The sequence below is a fragment of the Myotis brandtii genome, unplaced genomic scaffold (genome assembly GCF_000412655.1).
Source record: "Myotis brandtii unplaced genomic scaffold, ASM41265v1 scaffold422, whole genome shotgun sequence".
NCBI classification, from domain to species: Eukaryota; Metazoa; Chordata; class Mammalia; order Chiroptera; family Vespertilionidae; genus Myotis; species Myotis brandtii.
The window spans coordinates 3,445,764-3,466,384 of NW_005366171.1; the positions used below are offsets into that span (position 1 = coordinate 3,445,764).

Below are 20,621 nucleotides of genomic sequence, written 5' to 3' on the forward strand. Positions count from 1 at the left end.
ATAAAATAATACTCAGGGCATGTTTCTTGAATGAGCAAATGAATGAATGAGTGAGTGAATGAGTGACTGACTGAATAGAGAGTCTGTAGGGAGACCCCATTATTATATTTTTCCCAGCAGAAATTTTCCAGCTATTACATTAATTAGGACTAATATTCTCAGTTATTTTGGAGACTACTTGAAATTTGCTGCTAATTTAAATAAAATGGCTACGTTTACTCATTAAGTAATTAGCATGCTTTCCATCAGCTTCCTCTCACCAATTTGGTTAGTTATGCCCTTCTCCTACGCAGGGCCTTCCCTGAGATCTGTGTATATCACAACGATATCAGAGTGAACTTTTTAAACAAAATTTAAGCAGAATTTCTTCCTACGCAGGGCCTTCCCTGAGATCTGTGTATATCACAACGATATCAGAGTGAACTTTTTAAACAAAATTTAAGCAGAATTTCTCAAAGGGTTTAGACACAGATGAGAACTCTGCCCCACTCTCTAGCCCAAGGTCCCTAATGTCTTTGGGCCATGTGGTGGGCCATGTGACAAGGTGCTCTAAAATAAAAATTCCTATCACTAGACCAATTTCTTCTTCAGGGGAAATGAAACTTTCTAAAATATAAGGACTTCCTGAAAGACAAGCTATCATATATTCAATGAGTAAAACTGAAGGAGAAACTGGAAGTCAAAATATAGGCAACCTTCCTAGTCCTGTCTTTGCCAGGAACTGGGTGGTGTGACCTCAGGCAGGTCAGTTCACATCCCCAGATGCCATTATCGTGTGCTCTTACTTGTCAGAGGTGGACTTGATTTAGAAAATACTTAAGGTTATGTGCAGAGATCAGGCTTCTTGGGCATGCAGGAACCCATAACTTCCCACATTCTCTGCTGTTAAGCATGGCCACGTGAGCTCTGTGAGAGGAGGTCATAGGAAGCACTTCTCAGCCAGGGCATGAAAGCCAGGTATCCAGTCACATTCTTCTCATCTGGGGGTGCTGTGCATTGAATCATGTACCTCCAAATTTCCTATGTGGAAGTCCTAACCCACCACCTTCAAATGTGATCTTATTTGGAAACAGGGTTGTTGCAGATGTCATTAGTTAAGGCGAGGTCATACTGGTGTAGGGTAAGCCCCTAATCAGTGTGACTGGCATCCTTATGAAAGGGGGGAATTTGGACACAGACATGCACACAAGGAGAACAGCACCATGTGAAGTTGGAGTGATGCTGCCACAGGCCAAGGAACTCCCAGAGAGTGGAACAGAAACTTCCCGTAGTGCCTTTAGAGCAGTGGTTCTCAACCTTCCTAATGCCACGACCCTTTAATACAGTTCCTCAATGTTGTGGTGACCCCCTACAATAAAATTATTTTCTTTGCTACTTCATAACTGTAATGTTGCTATTGTTATGAATCGTAATGTAAATATCTGATATACAGGATGTATTTTCATTGTTACAAATTGAACATAATTAAAGCATAGTGATTAATCACAAAAACAATATGTAATTATATATGTGTTTTCCGATGGTCTTAGGCGACCCCTGTGAAAGGGTCGTTCGACCCCCAAAGGGGTCGCGACCCACAGGTTGAGAACCACTGCTTTAGAGGACATGGCCCTAATGACACCTTGATCTTGGACTTCTGGCCTCTGGCATCGTGAGACAATACATTTCTGTTGTTCAAGCCACCCAGTCTGTGGTCCTTTGCTACAAGTGTTCTAGGAAATAATACAGGGGGTGGAGGAACTCTGGCCAGAACACACAGCCCGTCTCCAGGATGACCCAGACCTCTGGCTTTCCCAGCTCACTAGGCAGGCCAGACTCAACAAATTCCTGTCTCAGCACAGTCCCAGTACCTCCCTGGGAAGTGTGTCTGATCTGAGGTTCGTTTTAAGCCTTCTTACCTCTGGGCACTGACAGCTGTGCACCTCGGCTGTGGGCCAGGTGGGAGAGGGCAATAGGACCCAGTGTTCCCTGTGAGGTTACATGAGGCTGCTGTGGCTTTGAGGAAGGGGGAGGGGGGCCAAGCCTTTGAGACTTGCTATAGCTCACATCAAGATGCTGATTTACAAAGCATCAAGGACAGGCAGCTCCCCATATTCATCATAAGCACAGGACAAAATCACAGATTCCCAGACCAAGTGAAGTTCAGAAGGAAAGAATTCAAGGTCAGCAGATTGTCAGAGATGACCAGTCCAACTTCCTTGTTTGCCAACAAGAAGACAGGCCCAGATACAAGGAATCAGCAATGCTGGAAATTAAAATCGTTGTTACTTTTGGGTGGAGGTACTGAGCAAGAGAAGGAAGGAGGAAGCCCAGTGGGAAGATGAGCTTCATCTGGGTGGTGACTGCACAGTGTCTACAAATGTAGAGATTCATTGAGCTGTACACTTTGCACTTGAGAGTGAAATTATATTTCAATAAGAGAGTAAAACAAAATAAAGGCCCAGAGACAGGTGAGGTGACAATAGGAATGGTGCCTGCTCACAACTGAACAGCTCCATGGTCCCATCTTATAGACTCAAACAAGTCCAACAGCCTTCCTTCATCCAGTCTCACTGTCTCTAGTTCAAACTGGCAGTGTCTCTGCTTATATAACCTCACCTCTATCTCTGGCTTCTGCTGCTGCAATGGCTGAGTAAGTCCACGAGTCCCACCCATGATCTCTTAATCAAATGGTTGTTCAGTCATACTTTCAGTGTTCTCTTCAGAATAAGTCTTCTTCTTCTTCTTCTTCTTCTTCTTCTTCTTCTTCTTCTTCTTCTTCTCCTTCTTCCTCCTCCTCCTCTTCCTCTTCCTCTTCCTCTTCCTCTCCTTCTCCTTCTCCTTCTTCTTTTTTTTTTGAAATATTGGTAGGCTGAGAATTTTTCAAGTCTTCAAGTTAAAGTTAAATGATGTCATAAAGGTAGAGCCCTGATCTGATAGGGCTCACTCGTTCTCTCTCTCCTTGCCATGTGAGGACATACTGAGAAGGTGACCATCTGCAGGCCAGAAAGAGAGTTTCTGTACACTATGTTACATGTTGATAGATATAAGGTTTGCATAAAATTAGCCACCCATTATAAATGTCACACCATTGTAATAATGAAGAATTAGCTGCCATATTGCGTGGTGTGGGCACAGTGTGACATGTTGACCTGGGATTGACCAGTGATATCACAGCAGCTGAACAACAAAACAGAAGATAACCATGGTGGAGATAACCATGGACAATTGTGGGGAAGTCCCACTACATTACATTGAGTGACACATCATTATATCCTTTGGTTGTGTATTTAGGAAGGTACAACTCTTTTAAATACTAACTTGTAATTATACAAATATACATATCTTCTATACTAAAATATCATTTTTTTAAATCATTGTGCACTTCTGGAAGTAAGATAGGTAAACTTTGAAAATGTCAAGTAGGGACAGTTAGCCTGTGGAGCTCTCCATCAATGATTGTTCATTGCACTTTGTTGAATAAACCATTTCTTTTGCCTGTGTCCTTGACATCCTCTCTGGGTAGCTGAAGCCATGAATGGGGAATTTTTCAGGGATAACTTATTTTCCTGGTAGCTGCTCTTCCCTCTCCACCAGAAGAATGTCCTAATTGCTAGAAGGGGTCTCATGGCTATACATTTTGGCCCCAGCTGTGATCTACTAAAGGACACAGCTGGAGGCTATGCAATGGCCCTCTGAAGGGACTCTCAGGTGCCAGGAGTTTGGGGGAGTCCTGGGTTTCCTCCTGCTAGGGCAGGGCATGGCTGCCAGGACCAGGGCTGTGATTTACCCATCTCTCCCAGGGGAGGCAGGTGCCCCTCTAGAAAGGTATCGCCTTCTTTGCTCTCCATAACAGAAGACCCTGGCATCCCAGCATCTGCTCCCTGCCTCCTTCCAGGCAAGGCAGGCACGACTCTTCCTTTTTGCTCATCAGGACACCTCCTAATGAAAAGCCCCAAGGCCCTGGGGCCCCAGGATACCCAAGACAGAGTTTAACTATTCTTCCCCCCCCGCACCCCCATACACGTGCACACCCCGGTGCAGTGCGGGGAGCTCTCAGAGCACTCACCTGGGGTGTCATTCCGTGGCAGATATACACGATGGGAACGTTCTCTGTGTCTGGACCCTGATCAAGACACAAATCGGTCTTCAGAGAGTTCTGCAGCTGAACACCAGGGCAGAGGCGGCCACACCAAAGAGAAAGGAACAGAGAAACAAATACATTAAATCAGGAGAAACAAGCTTTCCGCTGACACAGGCTCCATTTCCATAATTAGCCCAAAGCCCCTTGAATACTATGGAAACCAACAAGCACTTTTGCTTTGCACAAAGGTGCTGAGGTTAAGACCAGCCCCTTTGTCTCACAGTGCCAGAGGCCAGAAGTCCAAGCATTCACATTAAGCATTCACATGTTAAAGAGCAAGCTGTGTCTGGGGAGCTGAGTCGGTCTAGGTAAAAAGAAAAGATCCACCTGCAAGTACACATTCAAAAGGGTGCTAGGCTGTTCCCCTCCATCTACCCAAAAGGAGCACCATGGCCTTCAGAGGTCTCTGGATAGGCCTCTGTTTTTACTCTTCAGGGTTGGGGGAAGTGGGCAACATGCTAGCTGTTTTGGGGACCTGGGACCAGGCCCTCACTGCCCAGCATATCCAGCAGTGATTTGACCAGGCCCCAGTGGAGGCCCAGTTGATGAGAGTTCTCCACGGTGGGGGATTTGGCAGGTGAATAAGAGAGAAGAGGGCCAGGTGGGAGCAGGAGAAGAAGAGAGGTCACTCTTACTCTCAGCTACAAGCACAAGACAATCAACAGGACAAATGTGGTGGCCACTAGGATTATAAGGCCACTTAGACTGGGCATGGGGGATCTGTTGGGCCACGTGCAAGCAGAGAAATTCAGCTGTGATCAAGGAGGAGATGAAGCATGAGGCAGACAGCATTAGAGACAAGAAATCATCCTGCTACTGTTGTGGTTTCATGGCTTCCCAGCTCTAGTGCCCACATCCAGCTGTTCTTCAGCTCCTGTGTCCATAAGAGAGTGTGTGGCATCTTTACCCACCTTAACTTGAGCTAGTTTAAATAGCTTTTCTCAGCAACCAAAGCAGTCTGTTTAGAACAGGAGGCTGGAAATCAACATCCAGGGGGAGACCAGGGCAATGGACCACAGGTGGGTCATCTATTGGGGAAGGCCAGCGGCAGGCAGTGGCTGAGCTTTGGCAGTCCTGACAGGTTGTGGCAGGAGTTCAATGACCCTGAGTAAGGGATGTGAAATAGAACAAAACCAGAGGTGCATGTGTGGTCTATGCATACCCTGCTCTTGACAGGGACAAGGAACAGAGTCAAATTATTTTCTCTTGAGCTTCCTTTCTTTACTGGGTGATAGCAGCTCAATCTCAAACTTGTGGTTTGGAGGTTCTGAAGAAATATGGACATGTGCCAGCTTCCTAGGCAGGGCCCCAGGAGTGTCTGTGCAGCAGATCTTCACGATAAACCAACTACTTGGCTGGCCTGTGCGGGAGGAGCATAGCAAACACTCTGGACTTCTCCCGCAGCCCAGGGACCGGTGGGTGTCACACCTGAAGCCCAGCACTGGAACCATTAGTGAGACCTGCTAACTGTGCCTACAAAGAGAAAGGTCCAGAGACCCTTGAGGTCAGACTTGTTCTTCCTGGGATCTTAAAGTCAGCCTCTGACTGAGGGGGGTGGGTGATGCCCTTGATAAAGTCCACGTTGGCTATGCCATCACTCTCCCATTAGCAGGTGGCCTGCTGACACAGTTGGAGAGACAGACTGGGATGGAATCCTGGCTCCAGCTGTGTGGCCTTGGATAATGCAACATAACTCCTGGGAAACCAATTTTTATGACTGCATCTACGTACTGTGTGCTACATGCATTATCCCACCTAATCCTCAAAACAAGGAAGTGTGGACCAGTCAGAAGCTCTGCCTCACCTCTCTGTCTGCAATGCTACTCCCACTGTGTGGATGCCCTGCTTTGGTCTTCTCTTTGCCTGACTAAGTCCTCTTCTTCCTTTGGTTCTCAGCTTCTCTGTCACTCTGGGAGCCTTTCCTAACCCAGTCTGTGTGCGAGGCTGTGGCTCCATGTTTCACCAGCTCCTCTACCTATCTGACCGGAGTCTTCCCCACCGGCCATCTCTGGTACACAGTAGACAGTAAATACATGTGCAACGAATGAATTACTGAAATGTACATGTAAATGGCATTTCTAAATGAATGGCATCATAGTTGGACAAGTGACAGAGCAGGAGTCTGTCTGTCTCTGAAGTCCAAGGTCTTTCCATCAGGTAAATGGCGACAATCCTGAGACTGTGAAAGATGCCCCAGGAAACGGTCTAAGGTTTTGCATATTGTGGAGTGATTAAGTAGGAAAACCCACATTCAGAAGTTGGGCATGTCTGTTTCCAGGTGCTACTCCATCTCTACTGTCAGCACCAAAGATGGAATTAATTCAAAGCCACTCTCTCTCCCAGGGGAGCTCAATGATCCAGGGGAAACCCAGGCCCATACAACGGGTCTACAGATTCTTCAGCTTGCAGGAGTCATTAATGGGACCGATTAGTGGATTAATGGCCTGGTTTATATAGACTTGATACTGGCCCAACTGACAGTCCCAGGGGCTTATTTGACCTGAGCAAGGTAGTTTAGGCATGGGCTGGAGGGAAAAAGGAATGAGAAACTCTACGTCTGAAAAGACACTTGGCCTCTCCACTTCAGAATAAAAATAACCACCAGGAAGAGCATTTCAGCCCCAGCAAATCCTTTTGTTCTTGCAGCTGCATCTTACCTCACCCATCTTCACCCTATTGCCCCCACTGAGGGTTCATTATGCTCCTTGACAAGCAAGTGTATCTTTGCTCATGTCAGAGCCCAGCCTCTGGAGGAGGCAGGAGTGGAGGGAGGCTGGCAGGGTCCTAAACAGTGTCTGGCAGATGAGCATGCAGGGGTCAGAGACCTCTGTCAGCCCTAAGAACTGGGTGTGGCATTGAGAGGGCTCCATGGTCAACCTGCTGTATGTGTTTGTAAGAGAGGACCCTTTTACTTGGAAGACAAGAATGTCCCTGGCCAAGATCCAGAACGGCACACACCTCCCCTGTTACTGCTTTCCCTGCATCTTTGGCTGAGTTTGGCTACTACTGTTTGGTCTGGCTCACAAAGGTTTTGGGCCAATCGTTTTTCTGAAGTTATATTTGCCTAACTTCCTTTTTCCGACGGGGTCCAACAATAGCCAAGCAGCACATGCAACTTAGTATGGGCAGTGTGGGAGCACCAGTAGCAACTGTGTCCTCCGAATAGTTCTGGGGAGGGAGGCAGGGCTAATGGGCACCTCATAGTCCAATGTGTTTCCATGGTGATGACAGGATCTGAAGTCTCAGGTAACTGCTGGACAGCACCTGCTGAGTTTTCTGACATTGGAATTATAACAGCCTGAGAGTGGAGAGACAAGAGGCCCGTGGGCGGTTCTCTGAGGACATGCCAACCATGCCCATGGCAACTCTTGTGGGAGGATCTGTCCTCCTCTTACAGGCTGGTCCCCAGGACAACAGAGACCCTGCAGGAGGTGGGAAAAGGAATTCCTGGATCTCAGCTCTGTTTCTGTAAGAATCCAAGGATGTTAGATTGGGAGGCCCACAGAGCACACTGAGGCCAATTCTTCCACAAGGATTCTTCCCCTTCCAGGCGCATGCTATGCCCATTATGTTTCTGCTGAGGCAGCCCTTGAACTTAGTTCTGACAATAGGTCATCAAAGGGAGAGGCACTATCCTTAGTTTACCTTCAACTTTCCATCCTGGGATATCAGAGAGGTCTGAGGGAACACTCTTCAAAGGGAGGAATTGAGGTGATATAAGCAGCTGATGTTTTAGACTCAGTGTTATTGATTACCTGTATAAATATGGGCAAGTCACTTTGCCTCTCTGTTTCCTCATCTTAACACAAGGTGAGGTAGGTAGCACTTAACTATCAGTAGAAAAACTTTATGTGTTTGTTCAGTCAACAAAAATCAGGTGAGATAGCCCAAAATCAATCAGGTATCATTTAAATTACCATAAGAATTTTATGGTCCTGGGGATATTGGAAGAATAGTATTTTAAACTTAGATAGAAAATACATTTATATATCTTAGACTTTCTTTTACCCCTTTGCTGTATGAAAAAATTGAGGCCCATAGACATTAAGACACTTGCCTAGGAAGTGTGCCGGTCAAGACTGGAACTAGGTCTGCCTGTGCTCTGCCCCTCCATCTTGCTGCCTCCAACAGGAGGACCAATCAATGAGCAGTACTAAAATATCCCTCAAAATACAGCAAACTCAAGGTTATATTTCCCAGAACTCCTTTCAGGAGGCTTTGTGTGTGAGTGGAGTCATGGAGGCACCCACTCCTGGGGAACAACGGGTGTTTGTCATGTGGCCTTGGGATCTTAACCTAACTGCAGGTTTTTATTTTATCAAGTGGAATATGCATGTTTGGACCAGAGCTGAATTGCATAGGCCTAGCAGAAGCGACTAAGTGCCTCTTCTAAGGGACTGGGGAGGTTTGGGCTGGGAAAGCAAAGGCTGCCTTGCACGCAACTCTAGAAACCAGCATCTCTCTGGTCTTGTTCTCTGTCTGTGACTGAATGGAACCCCACGGGGCAGCTCCTTACCACCCCGTAGGCGATGATGTCTGAGTACATCCTCATCTCTGGGTACACGCTGACCAGGTACCACCGGAAGGTCTTGCACTGCAGCTGCTTCCTCAGAGCCTTCCTTGCAGTAATGTCCCCGATGTCGATTCCTGAGTCCTACACGGGGTGCAAACGCAGAGATGCAGCCACCACCAGGGCACGCTTCTCCCCAGTCCTCCCCAACCAGGATTCCTGGAGACTGTCTAATGAAGGGAACTCAACTCGAACTTCCCTACAGGTACTTAACCCATAGGCATCCCCACCTGGACTATGAAACGAGTTCTCAAGGTTGATGGGGACTGTCATCAAAGGCCTTTGGAAATAACGATGGCAAATCCTTACATTTTAAACTAAAACAACAACAACAACAACAACAAAAACCTGTAGTCTGGCTGTAGGTGAAAAAAGTGGGAGGGATATAGTCTGAAAAGGGTTTTTCCTACCTCAAGAGAGAGCTGAGAGATTGAGTTGTGGGGGGAGAGGGAGGTGGAAGGAAAAGGATTACAGATGGGATAATGCTAATTCTAATACTCTTCCTAATGGTCATCACAATGAGGCTGGTATAACAATGTGCTAGGCTCTGTTCTATATGAATCAGACATATATGTTTATGCTTATTTATTAGATTTCTTTATATTTATGCATATTGTTCCATTTAAATCCATGAAGTAGCACTATCTAATCCTCATTTTACAGACAAGGAGTTAGGACAAAGAAAGGTTCAGTGACCTCTTTAGTGACTTGCCGAAGTCCCACCATTGATAAATGGAGCTGTGAGTTGCGTACTTTTAGCCTTTCCCCGTGAATCTGCGATGGGCTGCCCTTCTGCCTCCTGAGGCCAAGTTCCAGTGAGAGAAGCAGACTCTCTCCTTAGGCTGGGGTCTTAGCATAGACAGTACCTGTGTCCCACACTTCCCAGGTAGGTCAGAAAGGTGGTCCCTGAGCCACCACGGTGCAGCAGCAAGGAGTGGTATTGGAGGCATGAATGTGTCCTTGAGGGAGGGGGAGAGAAGCCCCCATGTTTCTTGTGGTCACCGCACCAAGTGGAGAGAGAGCACAGAGTGTCCCTGAGCCCCACACCAGCTGTTGAACAGGGCACAGAGTCGGCTGAGACAGAGCTGATGCCATAGCAGAGAATGGAGACTCGGTGACATCTCAGAGATGGCACCATGGAGCCAGGAACCTTGGCATCTCATTACACAGCAGCCTAGAGTGGAGATGGAGGAGGATGGGAACCACAGCTCTCTCACCGGCACTGTGGCCCACATGGTGGCTGTGTGAACGCTGGGTCTAGATCAGCTCAGGGGATCAGCAACTGGGGTTGGAATGACAGTGAAACTGACAGAGTTTAAGTCTGACACGTCTGAGAAAAATCACAAAGATGGCTGCTGCATGTGTCTGAACATGATCCTAACAAGCTTTTGACATCAGACAATGGGGGTGGGGGGAGGGTTCCAGTGAAAACAAAATGTAAATATAAAAGAATTTCATTTATTTTTGCCCAACAGAATGCAGGTAACATACAAATGTGAACCTGCTACAGCCTGAGGGTTTGAGACCCAGTGTCCTAGGGAGGAATTTCAGCGAAGACCTGTCTTTTGAGTACTTCTCGGTGGGTGACTGCTCTATAATTTGTCTAGTCTCCTCTCCTGACGGCTACGTGGCCTCTCTGCTGGACCCTGGCTCCCTGTGGTCAGGAGACATGTTCGGCTTATCTCTGTGCCCCTGGCCTAGACGTCACCTGAACTACACTAATGAGCCGGAGTGGAGACAGTGGTTATGAAGTGAACACAGCAACTGGCACTAAATGTAACCCCACCCCAAGGCGCCTGTGAAGTACTGACCTTTTAAACTTGTCTGTACTTTATCCTTATATCACAAAGCTATTTACTGGATCCAGGCCTCCCCCCTTCCTGCTATAATTGCCTTTATATGATGGAAAATGAACACTATGCCTCAGCTTTTACAGGAGCCACTAGAAGAACTTGTCTCAGGAAGGTCTCTGTGTTTTTCTAAAATGCTGGTTCCCCTGGGAAAGCTTTCTTTCTATACTCAGGACCCGGGGACAGTTCGTCTCCCTCCTTCTGATGGAATCGAAGGTGGGAGAGATATAACCGGTCAGGGGCCATCAGTACTCTGACTTCTAAGAGACTCAAGAATCAGAGCTTTCTGTGGCTTATATTTCTGGATGTCACGACCCTTTCCTCTTCCTGTTTATTAATCGACTTAAGCTTTTCCGTTTTAATGGTTCAGCACTTCTGCACCGTGTGTTTACTGTAAATTGTGTGAAACTCTTTCAGAGCAGGGGGCAGAAATTGAGAAATAAGCAAACTTTCTCAGAGAAGTTCACCTTGGCCCTTGTTATTAGAAAAACAATGAATGTATCTTTCCTCCCTTGCTGAATACTTACTTGGTGGAATGGATTGAAGAGTGTCTCTCCACCCCAAATGTTTGTCTATCTGAACCTCCGAATGTGATCTGATTTGGAAATAGGGTCTTTGTAGATGTAATTAATTAGAGACCTTGAGATGAAATCATTCTGGATTTAGGGTGAGCCTAAATTTTTAAAAAAATATATTTGTGTTGATTTCAGAGAGGAAGGGAAAGGGAGAGAGAAATAGAAACACCAATGATGAGAGGGAATCACAGACTGGCTGCCTCCTGCACACCCCCTACTGGGGATCGAGCCTGCAACCCAGGCATGTGCCCTTGATTGGAATTGAACCTGGGACCCTTCAGTCCACAGGCTGATGCTCAATCCACTGAGCCAAACTGGCCAGGGCTGAGCCTAAATCTTTATAAGAGAAAGGAGAGGGAGGTTTGGACACAGAGACAGAGGTAGAGATTGGAGTGATGTATCTATAAGCCAAGGAGCACCAGGCAAGGAAGGATCCTCCCCTCCAGCCTTTGAAGGGAGCACGGCCCTGCCCACACTTCGATTTTGGGCTTCCGACCTTCCGACTGTGAGAGGATAAATTTCTGTTGTTCTAAGCCACTCTGTTGGGAGTAACTTGTTTTGGAAGCCCTAGGAAGCTAATACACTTAGCCACACACAAAGCTGTCCAGTATTCCTGCCCGTGTGTGCAGCCACACACAATTCCTTGCAGCCAACGCTAAGGAAGGGCCGTCGCCCGAGCACCATGGTGAGTCACCCCTGGCACTCAGCAGGGGCCAGTCTAGAGTCCCTGAACCCCATGTAAGAAAATCTGGATGCTTTGCTGCACACTGACTTTCTGTTTATTGATAAGAAAACTGATTTTCAATTCAAGTAGAAGGAAGCGAGAGCTGGAGGCTCCTCTAGCCTTCTAAATGCTTGAGACTGGACGTGGTGAGGGAGCAGGTGAGAGTCATTTCTGTTCAGTGCACAGCCTGGGAAGATTCAGCATAAAAAGCAGCAGGAGAGGATGAGTGCCCAGCAAGGGCATTTTAAAGCCGGGGTGCAAAGGCAGAAGGCAGAAGCAATAACAGCAACAAGAGGTAACACTCCTTCCATTTGCCAGGCTCTGACCAGTGTCTTTACATACGTTAACTTATTTAATTCCCAAGACAGACACTAGGCATGGTTGAAGGGTTCCAGCTCCACGTTTGCAGCTGGGATGCCATAGAGGAAAGTTTAAGTAAATAGAAAACAGATGTGCTTGTGACTGAGCTAAAGGTACAGTATTGGGACGTCACCACATTAAGGGCAGCTAGGCAAACATGGAGGCCATGCAGCATCTATACTTTCTCTTCTTTGTTTTTTACTCAACTCATCTTTTCTGAGTGCCTAGTAGGTGTTAGGTGCTGCCCTAACCACTGTGTATTCAAATAGGAAGAAGTCACAGTCTGCCAGAAAGGAGAGTCTGGAAGATCCAGACACATTAACAGACTCTCTACACACAGTGTGAGCATGGAGGGAAGAGAGAGTGCTAAGGGACAACAGATGAAAGGCCCTTAGTCCGTCTCATGGTGTGGGGCAGCCGGGATGGCGGGAAAAGGAAGTGAGCACTCAAGGAAGGCTGCCTGGAGTAGGTGATGCTAAAGATGAGTTTGGAACCCGACTGCCCCAAACCAGCACTTGGAGAGCTTTTTATAGATTCTGGCACCTACACGGTAATCATCAGAACCTCTGAGGATGGGACCCAGAATCAGTGTTTTTTCTAAAGCTCTCCAAGTGATTCTCCAAGTTGGTCTGCAGATCTGCTTTTAGGACCAAGGGAGGAAGGGATTATGCCCAGAACCAGCAGAATCATCTGTTAATAAACATTAGCAAGGTTTTACTGAGCTCTGACCATGTGACCCGCCTTGTGCTAGGCATGGTGACACAAATGTGAATAAGACAATCTGTCCTCAGGAAGCTCATGGTCTAGGGCAGTGGTTCTCAGCCTAGGTGGACATTAGAATCCCCGAGTTTTCCAAAAAAAAAGGATCTCTGGTCCCTTTCCAAACCAACTAAGTCATAATCTCTGGGGCTGAAGCCCAAGTAATTTTCAAGTCCAGCCAGATCTGAGAGCCACTGGTCTATGAGAGAGAGACCTTTATATAACAGAACAATCTTTTATAGGGTGATGATGCAATGACAGACATCCATGCAAAAAGGAGTCTTCTCCCCGGCTGGCACTGAGTTTGAAAGGATGGAGGGGAGTCAGTAAGGATGGAAGCTGGGGAAGAGGTTTTGAGTAGGAAATTCTAAGCAGAGAGGACAAAACTGGAAAACACACAGAGGTGAGAAACAGCATGGAATGGACAGGGAGCTACGGACAGTTCCCATAGTCCAGGCAATCTGCAGACTCCAAAACAGGGTGGGCGGGCAAAGGAGAAATCTTGAATCTGTGTCAAACACTGGAGAATCATTTAACAGTTTTAAGTAGGGCATAACATTGTCACTGAGAGGTTTTGAAGACATAACTTGGGGTAGTGTGGAGAGTAGATCTGAGAGGGGTAAGGCTTGAACCAGGGAATCTAGATGGAGACTGTTGCGGAGGAAGAGACAGGCCTGAGCTCCTACATGAGAAGAGGCAGGAGGGAGTGGAAGGCTTGGTGATGGACTGGGAATGGGGCTTGAGAAAGAGGAGGATTAAAATAAGATACTCAGTTTCAAGCTCCTATGTCTGGGCAGACAGTGGTATCATGAGCTGAGGTAAAGAATAAGAACTGGAGCCGAAACCGGTTTGGCTCAGTGGATAGAGCATCAGCCTGCGGACTGAAGGGTCCCAGGTTCGATTCCGGTCAAGGGCATGTACCTGGGTTGCGGGCACATCCCCAGTAGGAGATGTGCAGGAGGCAGCTGATCGATGTTTCTCTCTCATCGATGTTTCTAACTCTCTATCTCTCTCCCTTCCCCTCTGTAAAAAAAGGGAGTGTGCAGGAGGCAGCTGATTGTTTCTCTCTCATCGATGTTTCTAACTCTCTATCTCTCTCCCTTCCTCTCTGTAAAAAATCAATAAAATATATTTTAAAAAAAAGAATAAGAACTGGAGCAGATTTGGGGTTGGGGAGCTGTTCTCAGTTTTGGTCAGGTTCAGTCTGGAGCACCATGGGAACATCCAGGAGAAGCTGTCAGATGTAAGCCTGAAACTAACAGTAGAAGTCAGGGCTCGGGATATCAATCAGGAAGTTGTCCACAGATAGGTGGGTACAAAACCGAAGAATAGATAGGATTACCCAGAGAGATGGTGCATATGAGAGCAGGGGGCAAAGGATGGATCCCTGGGGACACTTACGCATCCAATGGAAGTAAGAAGAACCCAAAAGGAATTAGGAGCAAGTGGAGAGAGATGAAGACATTCTGAGGTGTGGGAGCATGGCTCCAAGGGAGCACAGAGTTACAAGGGAAGGTGGGATCCTGTAGGTTAAAAACTAAAATGTCCATGATGACTGTCCAAAGCAGTTTCGATGGAGTAGTAGGATGTGACTTGAGAAGTGAATGGGAAGTGAACAGGTATTGACTCTGTAGAAGTTTGAAAAGAGCTATAAGAGGGAGTTTGGACATAAAAGGGAACAAGGGGGTCCAGAGACAGATTTGTAGGAAACACACTGACCCCCTTTCTTCTCTGCCTAAGGCTCTATCCTGGACACTCCCAAGTCTCATCTGCCTTTCTGGGATTCACCACCACTGCCTACCCACCCCCTTCGCTTGGTTTGAGCTACAACCCTGAGGAGTCACAGACAGACACAGCATTTCATCATTTTCCATTTATTTTTAACTCAGTTCTCATTGAATTTGCTATGGTTTCAATATCTGGCAGCTGCAGTTGGGGGAGATTTGTAGCTTGGGGGTACAGAGAGAAAGGGGGCAAGAGTATGAACAGGACTCGAGTCATTTAGCAGAGCCCTTAGCAACGTCTCACTGGAGAGCTCTTTGGAGTTTCCAAGTGTTCTTAACGTCTTTCTATTAAGGACACCCACAGCAGGGCTCAGCATGCTGCCCAGAATACTGTGATCCAACGCCCACAGCCCCAGATGGGTCCAGAAGGTACCACCGTTTCCCTAGAAACACGCCTACTGTCAGGGATGCAATCTTGGGGTTGATCCATAGGGTTGGGCACACTCTGACTGGTACTCGTTGGCTTCTCATTCTTCCTCCCAAATTCTGAAATCTCACTGGTGGTGGGAGTATGCAACCCAACTCAAGTCCCTCCCCCATCGTGGTGACAGTGGTAGGGGTGGGAGGCTGCCTAAAAGCTTGTATCCATAAGCCAACCTACTTTCTCAGTCACTCAGCCAATAGCTTATGAGAGAAATCAGGAAACAGAGCCTTCACATGGCAACTTTAAGCAAAAATCAATCATTGCCCTGTTAGGAAGAGAGAGCTGAGGTATTATAAAGGACTCCCAAGGGAAGCCATGGCCTTGGGAGGAGAGGAGGAGGTCATGTAGTCAACAGCTCAGTCACACATAGAATGCAACATAAGCAATGATCTCCAGGCAGACAGGCTGCTAAGCAGGTTGGGATCCTGTGGCTGGCATTTGTTGGGTTCTTCCAACTCAGCAGTTCAAGGTCATTTCCATATGACACATGACAAGGCTGAATACATTGACTAGAGAATCATTTCTTTCTTTCTTGTACTTCTTAAGTGTAGGTGACTAGAGGGATAGAGGATAGTGGCAGGCAATGATGGGGTTCTGTGAAGGTTAGAAGCAGCCTAAAAAATGTCCAGAATAGTTCCCTTTTCCTCCTGAGGGTCCCTGTGGGAGTGTATCCCATCTCCATCTATGTGGCTCAATAAATCGCCAAGGCATATGGACACTCCTTATTTCTTTGATCAAAGATGTGATGGAGAACCTTGAATCTAAATCTACAGGGAGGTCAAGGTGCATTTTGTGATTTTGGTAATGACTGGTATTTTTTTTCAGGACCATAAAGCACTGAATGTTAGGGAAGCTGAGAACCTGAGAATATCAAGTATTCTTGGAGTTACTGGTCAAATTCTCTCATTTAAAATGAGGACACTAAGGTCTGGAGAGAAGTCCTCCATCAAGCATGCTAACCAGGGATGGGGATAAGTCATGGCATAGCACCTCATCATCAGCCCCCTTTCTTCAACATGTGGTATATTTTGGGGCTAAGAGTCCACTCTAGCACAGTAAACAAGACTAATTGACCCATGGGAAGAGGATTTAGTCCTAAGTTTGTTTTTTGTTTGTTTGTTTTTTCCCCACCAAGCCCCAAGAAACCCATCCCCATGGGAGCTCCCTACCTCTTGGGGTATGTTCCATGCCATGTACACATGGCTTTTAAATTCATCCATCCAGACTTCGGCCACCCTGAGGGCGTTCCTGCGAACATGGGCAGTGAGGTCCTCAGTGTAGGGCTTGTGGGCTCGCTCAATGTGGGCAATCCGAGAGCAGGGCAGGACCTCCACGCTCCCACCACACTGCCACACCTGCAGAAGATACAGAGCCACTCATCAGTGCCATGACATAAATCTGTGCCTCTAACCCAGGCCACAGGTGACTACTCAATGTGAGCACAGACGAAGCCAGCTCTCTTCACCTTGTCTCGCCAGACCACTGTCTGCAAAAGCAGCGAGCTGTACCTTATTTCTACTCCTACCCAAGGAGATTATTGGGTCATTAATTCGTGTCTTGTTTCTTCTTGCTGTGGGTTTATGTGCAAATAATTAATACACCTTCTCTCTCCATCCCATTCACTCCTCAAAAGAAAAGACATGGCATTTAGTGACCAAAGATCTGAGTTCTCCTTGCCCCAAAGGAGAAGCTAACAAAACCCTGAGAATGGTCTCTGTAGCAGTGCTGACATGGAGGGACCAGCAGGGACTGCCAGCAGAGATGTCATCTTTGCAGGGACCGCATGGACCTGGACAAGGATTAATGGTAACCACAGGGAGAGAGCAGACACCCTTCTCCTACTCCATCTTTCCTGAGTCCTGAATTCTGGTAGAACTCAAGAGAGAGGGAGCTGAAAAAAAGCCCATATTAAACTTTTCAATGACCTTGGTGAGTAGGAGCTTGAACTGGATGCACTTTGACTTTGAAAAAAAATTTTAAAATATGTTTTATTGATTTTTTTACAGAGAGGAAGGGAGAGGGATAGAGAGTTAGAAACATCGATGAGAGAGAAACATTGATCAACTGCCTCCTGCACACCCCCACTGGGGATGTGCCCACAACCAAGGTACATGCTCTTGACCGGAACCAAACCTGGGACCCTCGCCCCAGTCCACAGGCTGACGCTCTATCCACTGAGCTAAACTGGTCAGGGTGAAAAAATTTTTTAAATGACCTTGCTTTCTGAGCATTAAGGGACAGTTGCCACAATCATTCCAGCCACTCTGAACTTGCAATGGTCCAGAACGTGCACAAGCTTTTGTGCCTTGAGGCTTCTGTCCATTCTGTTTGTAATTTTAGAATGCTCTCCCCACTTTTTCTCCAGCTGAAAAATATCATCTCTCAAGACCTTGGTCACATGGCCCCTCTGTTGTGGGGGTCTTTGCTCAATTCTTGAGGCAAAGCCAATTGCTTCTTCCTCTGGCCCTCAAAGCTCTTGATATCACAACTTACCTGCTGATAGGCCAGCCTCCCTCCCTCTCTCTGATTTCCTAGAGAGCAGAACCCATATCTCATTCATTTCTCATTTCTAGCATCTAAGATAAGGCCTGGTACATAGAGGTACTTTGTAAGTACTTGTTGAATGAATAAAAGATTTATGCTTAATCAGTCAATCAATCAATCAATCAATCAATCAATCAATGTGAGATGAATCTGAAATGCCTGGTCAGAGCTGATGAATGAGGGAAAGCAATCAAGGTCTCTTGGTGGACAGCAGTGGACACTTGTCAGGTATTGTCAACTAGATGATGTGGTGGATGATGTTTACACTTACAACTTGTGCCCATCAACAACCATATGTCTTCATCTAAGATAAGGTCAGCTTTGGATTTAGCTTAATTTCCCTATGCTAGTTAGAAAGATAATTCCTCCTCTTCCATCAATCTATCTCACACCAGTTGGTCCCCCACAGGCTGTTAGAGTTGGAAGGCAATTTATTGATTTACCACTTTCTAAGCTTGTCCTGCACTTGGCATATTATTTAGGGCCAAATGAAGAGGAAATAAACATTCCCACTGAGCATCCACTATGTTCCAGGCCTGGACTCTGCTTGTGGGGAGGCAGTGTAGCATGGTGGTTATGAGTGCATGATCTGGGATCAAATCCTGGCTGTTTCTTACTACCTATATGACCTTGACTAAGTCATTGATCTCATTGTGGTTCAATTTCCTCATCTTAGGGATCATAAAAGTACCTCTCTCATGAAACTGTTGAGAAGATTAAAGTTATATGCAAATTGTTTAGGAAAATATCTGGCACATAATACTCAATCCATCTCAGTTATTACCATACAAATTATACAACAGACTCTTTAGAATGCCCTGTGAGGTAGTTGTTATTGCCTCTAGTTCCAAGTGAAGAGACAGACTAACGGCTGTCCCTTGCCCAAGACCACACAACTGGTACTGAAGACAAAAGGATACGACACCCATCAAAGCCAGAGGAGGATCCATGCTTTGAAAGCAGTTCCCACACCCAGAGTGGTCCTGTGGATCGGGAGTGCAAGCCTCAGACTGTGCATCTTCATTTCCGTGACCTATCCATCCCAGGAATTGTGCTCATGTCCAAGTCACTTGGCTTAGATTTTCCATGGAAGCCTGTTTATACTGTGAATATGTTATTGACAACACAGAGAGTCAGGGTAATTATTCTTTTTGGAACTGCAGGCTATTACTTGACATATTTCAGCAACAGAGCACAACATGATTCATAACGAAGCTCTTCTATTATGAGGCCTGTTTCTCAAAGAGTCAGTTCCTCATTCACCTAAGAGTGGGTGGTTCTCCTAGTTGTAATCAGAAGGGTGGTGGCAGCACCTCCCATCAGGCCCTTAGCCACACAGTAAAGGGAGCATGTGAACTCACTGTGGAGCTCTTGATCCTCCCAGACTCTACCCCACTGCACCTGTCCTCTTGCAGCCTAGTCTTGTCTCCTCTGGGCTCTGCAACAGCCTCCAAACAAATGATTCCCTCCTGCCTTCCTCCTCCAGCCTCTTCTCCATGCAGCATCCAGAGGAATCTTTGGAAGGTGTAAGCTGGACCAGAGGCCCCCTGCACCACGCCCTCCCCAGCACAGCCCCTGCCCACCCCTCCAGCCTCCTGCCTGCTTCCCCACACACTCTATGCCACAGCCATGCTGAGATGCCTTTACCTCCTCTGGAGTGCCAGGGTTTTCTCTCACCTTTGGACTTCTACACATGCAATTACCTGCCCCACCTCTACCCTACTTCCCCTGACTCATCCTCAGGGTGTCAGTTCAACATCAAGTCCCTGCACCCCTTCAACTAGGTTAGCCTGTTGCTCTGTGGTCCCTGCCCTGTCTTTCCCACTTATAGCACTCTTGCACTTGCTCTTTAATTATCTCCTTCCCTTTCAAAATGTTCTTAAGTTCTTCACCAATTCCTACTGTAGACATGTGCTAAGTGGTGCCCAGGACGGATGATGGGTTTCCAGCAGGGGATGGGGGGTGCTGCCTGCTGGGAGCAGTGCAAAGTGTCCTAAAGCACAGTGTTGGAGCCAGCGGGAACTGACTCCAGGGTTCCGCTTCCTCCACCTGCTGCTGTGTCACCTCTGACAGGTGCCGCCTCCTCCCGGAAGAGGGAGATGAGGTGAGGCTATCTGTTAACCTTGGGCCTGCCTCAATGTGAGCACTGCATGGGGTGAGGCAAGGAGGTGAGGACGGACATCTGGGTCAATTCTAACCCTGCTGTGTGCTGGCTGAGTGGCAACTTTAGGCTACCTAACCTCTCGTGAAATGCATGTGACAGTGGTCCCCGCACTGGGCGGTGGGCTTGGGAAGCTCCTATCATAATGCTGGAAACCCTGTGAGCCCTAGTCTACATCCATTATTATTACTTTAAAACAACCATTATAACTGCTATTTGGCTCCTCCTGGGGGGGTGGGGGGTGCTGCCTGCTGGGAGCAGCACAAAGTGTCCTAAAGCACAGTGTTGGAGCCAGAGGGAACTGACTCCAGGGTTCAGCCTCCTCCACCTGCTGCTGTGTCACCTCTGGCAGGTGCCTTTTCCCAGGGGAAGACGGAGATGAGGTGAGGCTATCTGTTAACCTTGTGCCTGCCTCAATGTGAGCACTGCATGGGGTGAGGCAAGGAGGTGAGGACAGGACATCTGGGTCTATTCTAACCCAGCTGTGTGCTGGCTGAATGGCAACTTTAGGCTCCCTAACCTCTCGTTGTGAAAAGCATATGACAGTGGTCCCGCACTGGGCGGTGGGCTTGGGAAGCTCCTGTCATAATGCTGGGAACCCTGTGAGCCCTCGTCTGCATCCATTATTATTACTTTAAAACAACCATTATAACTGCTATTTGGCTCCTCCTGTGCATCCTGAACCGCGTCCAGCATGGCCAGGGGTGAACCTGAGGAGGGGCAGTGAAGGATTAAAAAAGACAGACC

The 20,621-nt window shown here is 47.2% G+C and overlaps 1 protein-coding gene across 3 annotated transcripts in view; it reads right to left on the reverse strand.

Moving 5' to 3' along the window:
* The window catches only part of GALNT18 (polypeptide N-acetylgalactosaminyltransferase 18), a 301,670-nt gene that overhangs the window by 31,737 nt on the left and 249,312 nt on the right, over positions 1-20,621 (reverse strand). The window contains exons 7-10 of one of the 3 annotated variants that reach the window (XM_005873978.2): positions 16,339-16,524; positions 8,640-8,777; positions 4,049-4,144; positions 2,801-2,975 (exon numbers count right to left, since the gene is read on the reverse strand). In XM_005873978.2, coding sequence (XP_005874040.1) covers positions 2,892-2,975; positions 4,049-4,144; positions 8,640-8,777; positions 16,339-16,524 — 504 coding nt within the window. In that variant the 3' untranslated portion in view covers positions 2,801-2,891. Of the gene's footprint in view, positions 1-2,800; positions 2,976-4,048; positions 4,145-8,639; positions 8,778-16,338; positions 16,525-20,621 lie in introns of those variants that run through there. The other 2 variants (XM_005873977.2, XM_014545884.1) reach the window with 2 other exon arrangements.